Source organism: Pezoporus wallicus, unplaced genomic scaffold (genome assembly GCF_028554395.1).
Source record: "Pezoporus wallicus isolate ANWC-B61680 ecotype Strahan unplaced genomic scaffold, APGP_CSIRO_Pwel_v1 contig_4684, whole genome shotgun sequence".
NCBI lineage: Eukaryota > Metazoa > Chordata > Aves > Psittaciformes > Psittacidae > Pezoporus > Pezoporus wallicus.
Window position 1 is genome coordinate 1,216,461 of NW_026637499.1, and position 6,000 is coordinate 1,222,460.

Below are 6,000 nucleotides of genomic sequence, written 5' to 3' on the forward strand. Positions count from 1 at the left end.
CAGGAGGAAACGGGGAACAGAGGGATCCCCAGCTGCAGCCTCCTCCCGCTACTCCAGCCTGACAGTTCAGCTGCAGTAACGGGCTCCTCTCTCTATAGTTAATCTTCTGTTGCCACTAGCTGGTCAACACGGGTACTCATGGAAAGCAGCAGCTCCCCGCGTGCAGCCTGCCACTCACTCAGATTCCCAGCTTTAACTGGGATTTTCACCCCAGGAAACGCCAAAGACAAAGCAAAATCCCTGCAAATCCACATCCCGCTGTGCTGGACAAGCCGCGTTCAACCTTGTCTTTGAGGACGGAAATGAGGACTGACCCATTTTCATGGGCATTTTGTGCCTACAGCTCTCTCCTACAGAGCTCACCTCTCCTGCAACAACAGCAGGACCCACATCACCGGCACATCCTCACCCCAAGCTGGGCTCTCCTTCCTTCCCTTCCCAACTACAAGAACCCAACAGCCTGGAATATACAAGCCATCACATAGCTTCATAGACGGAGGGGAGGAAACTACTACCAGAAGGCTTTCCCTCTTTCTACACCCTCCTCTGGGCCCTGGCCCAGACCCCACAGCCATGAGCAGATGTGGATGGACATGAAGGGGAAGGGAAGCAGCCCCTGCTGTCAGGGCTACATCCCCCCCCCAGTCCCTATCCCAAGGAGCACCTCATCTTCACTGTACCACCTTGTTGAGTTTTTTGGTCTCTCTATGCTTGCCTGGTGGGAGATGCAACTCTTTCCCCTTTGGAATACCTTGGAAACAACCAGGAAAAGAAAAATAATAATAACCCAACACCTGATTGATTGACTAAACCTCTGGCTGGATCAGCCCTTCAAGTCTAGCAGGAGGCAGTTAATAGAAAAGGGAGATGTTGAAACCAAACTCTGCTCATTGGCTTCTCTCTGCAGAAACACCCCAGTTTTCAGATGTCATGCCCTGATGAGGGGAGTCTCAAACCAGCCACGCTCCCTCTCCACTACCCACATGATGCTGCTCCACACCTCATGGACCACCTCCAGCCAGAGGAGGATGCTTCTGAATAGTGGCATTAAAAGCATCACGCGCACCCAGGTGACCCCTCTGCCTCTCCACCCCACAGGGTGGCAGAACCCTGCTCGAGTGCTTTCAGACAACACAGTAAACTCAATCCACAGGGAACTAAGGGCTTCCTCTTGTTTAAATGCCCTAAAGAGGGGGAGAAGTTTAGGTTACAAGATGGCTTTGGGAAAAGTTAAGAAAGAGAAAAGTGGCAGCGAACTGCAGAGGAGCTGTGTGGCTTCGGGAGGTGGGGGTTAACCATCATCAGGGGCCACGCTGGGACACCAGTAATGAAGATGCACAAGCCCCTTTACTGACAACCACCGAAACAAAGCACCTGGTAGCACTGCAGCTGCCTGTCACACAGCATCCATTAAAGCCATTTATGAGAAGTGTGTAGTAAACTGTTCTTATGCAAGCTACTACCGGGTAAGAGCAGTGGTGAAAATTCGTCTGCCTCTTTCCCTCTCTCTCCTCTATATATATCTGCTCACACATAAACAGAGCTCATCTAAATTAGCTCGGAAGCTAACTGCTTCATTCCCTGAATTGCACTTAAGGCAGGCTACGCTGCTGGTGGAGCAGCTATTGTACAGAACACATGGCTGCTGACTAAATCAAGATACATACCTTAGAGAGACCTCATTGTACAAGAATAAAGTCAATGATAGGCTGCACCATTTGCCAGTGTAACACTAGAAGAATTAGAGGAGGGGAAAAAAAAAGGCCACAAAGCATCAGTTGCATCCAAGGTTAAGGAAAGGGCAGGATGCTTTTTCAGGAAAGGGGATGCAGAGCGATTCATAACACACCAGTGGCAAAGTTACATTTGTCATTTCCTGCCACCACTGTGTTGTGCTGGGTGATTTTATAGCAAGGGAACTGGGGGTAGGGGGAGAAACATCCTTCTTGCCTCCAACGCAAGGGAGCAAAAATAAACCCAGGCGTAGGAAACAGAGAAACACCCCAGTGAAGAAGGCACGGGGAGCAAACCCGCGCTGCCCCGAGCCGCGTAAGCAGCAGGTCCATGCATCCGGGAAGGATGCAACAAGGAAACAAAGTTTTCCACCTCTGTTAGGGGAGGATGAAGCCATTCCCTCCTGGGCCCCCCGTCTGCTTGCAGGAGGCTGTGTGCAGGGGGGGTGCAGGCAGGGAGGGCTCCCGGCAGAGCAGATGCTGCTGGTGGAGCATCTCCAGGCTCCCACCACCCCCTAGTGGGCTCCCGCACGCTTTCCACATGCTTGCCAGGACCCACGGCTCACAAGGGTGAGCAAAGGGATGCTGCTCCAAGTGTGCCATGGGGCCAGGGGCTGGCTGCTTTCGGATGTCCTAGTGTTGCCTTTCTCCTTTCACCCCACTCACGCAGTGGCTCCTGCAGACCAGGTAGGGATGCAACCCTGGAAGCTCCCTCACTGTGTGCTTACACTGAGGCGAATGGACTCATATTGCCAGGGTACAGAGAAAGTTGCTTCCTCCCTAGAGGAATCCTTTAAGAAGGACACAGGGCATGTGCATCAGCAACCGACTCAGAGCATCCAGCTCCCCAGCCTGCTTTAACCTGGTCTGTCCTTAACAAGAACCAGCAGCAGATGTGGCACTCAGGGACATGGTTCAGTGAAGGACTTGGCAGTGTTCGCTTTCCAGTTGGACTCGATGATCTTTTCCAACCTACACGATTTCATGACTCCAAGTTTCACACTGCTGCAGACACAGCTCTGGCACCTGCCAGCCTTTAGCTACAGATCCTTTGTGTTAAGGGAGGGATGAGATGCATGAGAACCACCCCAGCACCAGGGGATTTACTAAGCCAAGACTTGCTGAGCAGGCCCAGAACTATAGAGCACCTGGCTTAAACACAGCTCATCGCTTAAACCACCTCATCACCACCCAGCAAGGCAAGGCTTTATTTTGTGCTTCCTGGCCTGGAAAGACTTCTGAGCCCTGCAGAATAGGGTGGCCTCGATTTATTCTCAACTTATTTCACTTCAGAGTCTACTTCATCAGCACCAGCTCTGCCTCCTTTATGCTTTTCTTTCTAAAGTCCCTCCAAGATGCCATCCAGGGCAGCTGTAGGAGCTCCTCCTACCCCATCCTCACCCCTCGCCCCCAAGAGGCCAGAACAGGGTCCGTGCTAGCAGCAAGAGCCTGCACTCGCAGACATTTAGGAGCCCTCAAGACATTGCAATCAGCAGGACATCAGCTCTTCCTAAACTCAGGCCCTGACAGACACTGAACATTCAGCAACACTCGTAAACACATATAAGCATCAGAAATCAGGTAACAATGGAAGATTCCGACAAAGAGAAGCCCCTGCTTAAAACAAACCCTGCCCCAAGTCACTCCAAAGACATTCAGCCTCCCACATGTAAAGTGATTTTCACCTCCCAGAGCCCCATTACAAGGTGGCAGCAGCCCTCGGGCTCCCAGCTGCTGCTGAATTTAGAAAGGATGCAGGGGTTAGAAACCGCTACAGCAAACTCCAGCCTTCCTCCTGCCTTCGAAAGCAGCAATCCTCCAAAGCACTCACCCAGAAAAGAGTTAACAGCGAGGCAGCCTCAGTTGCCACACCAGGAGATGGGAAGAAATGCAACAGATTTGAAATATCAGAGCATCCACAGCAATTCATGAGCTAGACCTTGGGGAAGGACAAGTGTTGTAGCTTCTCTGGAGGCAACGTGCTGATTAATTTCAGGACTGTGATGAAGCCATCCCACCATGGGCAAAGCTTCCATTTATCTTCCAATCTGCCTGATGCCTGTGGGCTCAGGGAAACAGGAGGGGACGTTTGGGGTCTTTTCGTCATGAAAGGGCAGCAAAAAAGCCATAGTTTGGCACAAGACATGCTGCATATTCAAGAGTATGCACACAACCAATATGCCAGGCAAGCAAAAGGGAATATTTTAGACCAAGACGCGGTCCTTTTACTGGCAGTCACTCACAGAAGTAGGATTTGCTACAGAAGCTCATGTCTCTGATCTATCAAGACTGATTTCTCTCCTCCAACTCGAGCTGTTAACTAAGCTACACGCAGAGGGGTTCCTTTGCCTTCTGCACGCCATTCACACCCTGTCCCTGAAGAAACCCTACCCTCATCTGAAAACTCAACTCCTTGAACCATGAAACTTCCTGTTACTTTTAATCACTGGAAAGTAAAAGTCATCCCTACTGCACCAAACCTGATGCTTCACTTTTTATGCCTTAGAATTGACTGGTTTGTATGGGGTTTTTGCAGTTGACCAACCATGTCTAAAGAAGCCACACTGCAAAGCCAGAACCCAAGGAGCACCGTCAACTTATGTATTATAGGTGCTTGATACAAGAAAGCTTCACAGAGGGTAAAACAACACGACTGGGAGGCACTAAGAGTCATTTCCCTGCCCTGGCACATTGCACCCAGTGTAAAGCTGTTTACCTCCGCAAGGTATGGGAAGGGAGCAGGGGCACACCTCAACACACAGATGCACGCAGGGTGATGCCCTGGAAAGCACAACCCTGAGGTGTCCAGCAGTATCTCAGACCCAAACTTAAGCAGGTACCCCAGTTATCCCTGCTTCAGACACCACAAAGCAAGGAAGCGCGGATAAACGAGACAAAACCTTCGGTGACCTGGCAGAGTAAACAGCACCCTGTCCATACAGCACTCCGCACCGTTCCCTTGGAGGGTCCCCAGCCTGATTCAGGTTTGGAAAAGGCTGAAAGTGCCACGCAGCAGCTCGGGCACCAGGTCGAGACACCAGGATCCGACGTCAAGATGAAAGTACGACACCAGAATTATTCCTAGTCCCATCCCCCTCGCCACAAAAGCTGAAATAGGAGGAAAGTCTGCAGGCGTTCGCTACAGACCCAGGCGCTGGAGTTGTGCGTGAAGCAAGAGCCAGCTCCGAGAACCGAGACGAAAGCGTTTATAAAATCAGGCTCTGGTTGATAAAAACCAGCCTCTGCCGTCCTCCCAAGCTCGGGGTACCTCCTGCAGAGCTACGCGTCCAAGTTGGAGCCCCAGAGGCAGCACCCATCACTTTACACCCTGAGCGAGATGCTTGACTCCCAGGGCTCTCGGGAGGCAGCAGCCCTAAGGCCCTGCTAAAAAATCCCTCCCCAGCAGGAAATAAACCCCAAACCAACCCGGGTGCAGCAAGGGCAGGGTTACAGAGCTCCAAACCCCCAGCAGGCTGCCGGCGGTGAGGAGATGGGGAACAGAAACCCCACTGTACAGCTCGGAGCCGGCTGCCCGCCCGGGGATGCTCCGGTACCGGTGACGGTGCGGGATGGGGTGGGGGGGAACCATCGGGATAGGGAACACACTGTCGGGACGGTGCGGGACTTGGGTGCCTACCGAGGGTGAAGAAGGGCAGCTCGGTGTTGTCCAGGTCATCCTGCACAGCGACGCGGCCGGGCAGCTCGCTGCGGACGAAGAGCAGCAGGCGGGAATCGGCGGCGGCAGCAGCAGCGGCGGCGGCAGCGGGCGGCGGGGCCCCGCTCCAGCTGATATCGTTCTCACGGAGCACCGGCAGCGTGGACACCGTGACCGTCTTCACACGGCAGGGACCGGGGGGCTCCCGCGACGACGCTGCCGCCGCCGCCGCCGCCGCTCCGGGCCCGCCGCGCATCAGCACCGGCAGCAGCAGCAGTACCAGCGGTGCGGCGGCGAGGCGGTGCGGGGCGGCCATGCCGGGCCGGAGCCAGGCGCTAGAGCCGCGGCGAGGGGAGGCGAGCGGAGCCGGGCGCACTGAGCCGCCCCAGCCCGCCGCCGCCGCCCGGCTCCGCTCCGCCTCCCGCTCCGCCCCGCCGCCGCTCCCCGGACGCGGACCCGGCGCCGCTGAGCCCCGCGGTGCCCCCCGTGCCTCTTCCCTCCTTCGCTGCTCAGCGAATCCAGCCTTTTCCCTGCCTATCCCACCGCCAGGCACCCGCGGGCTGACCCTCGCAGGCAGCACTGAGAGGTGCCTCCTCTAAGCTTTAACTAGTT

General features: G+C 54.5%; 1 protein-coding gene across 1 annotated transcript in view; it reads right to left on the reverse strand.

Moving 5' to 3' along the window:
* ASTN2 (astrotactin 2) overlaps positions 1–5,704 on the reverse strand; it is a 330,328-nt gene extending 324,624 nt beyond the window's left edge. The window contains exon 1 of the mRNA XM_057405885.1: positions 5,371–5,704. Within this exon, the coding sequence (XP_057261868.1) occupies positions 5,371–5,704 (334 nt within the window). The remainder of the gene's footprint in view (positions 1–5,370) is intronic.
* Positions 5,705–6,000: the final 296 nt, after the last annotated feature.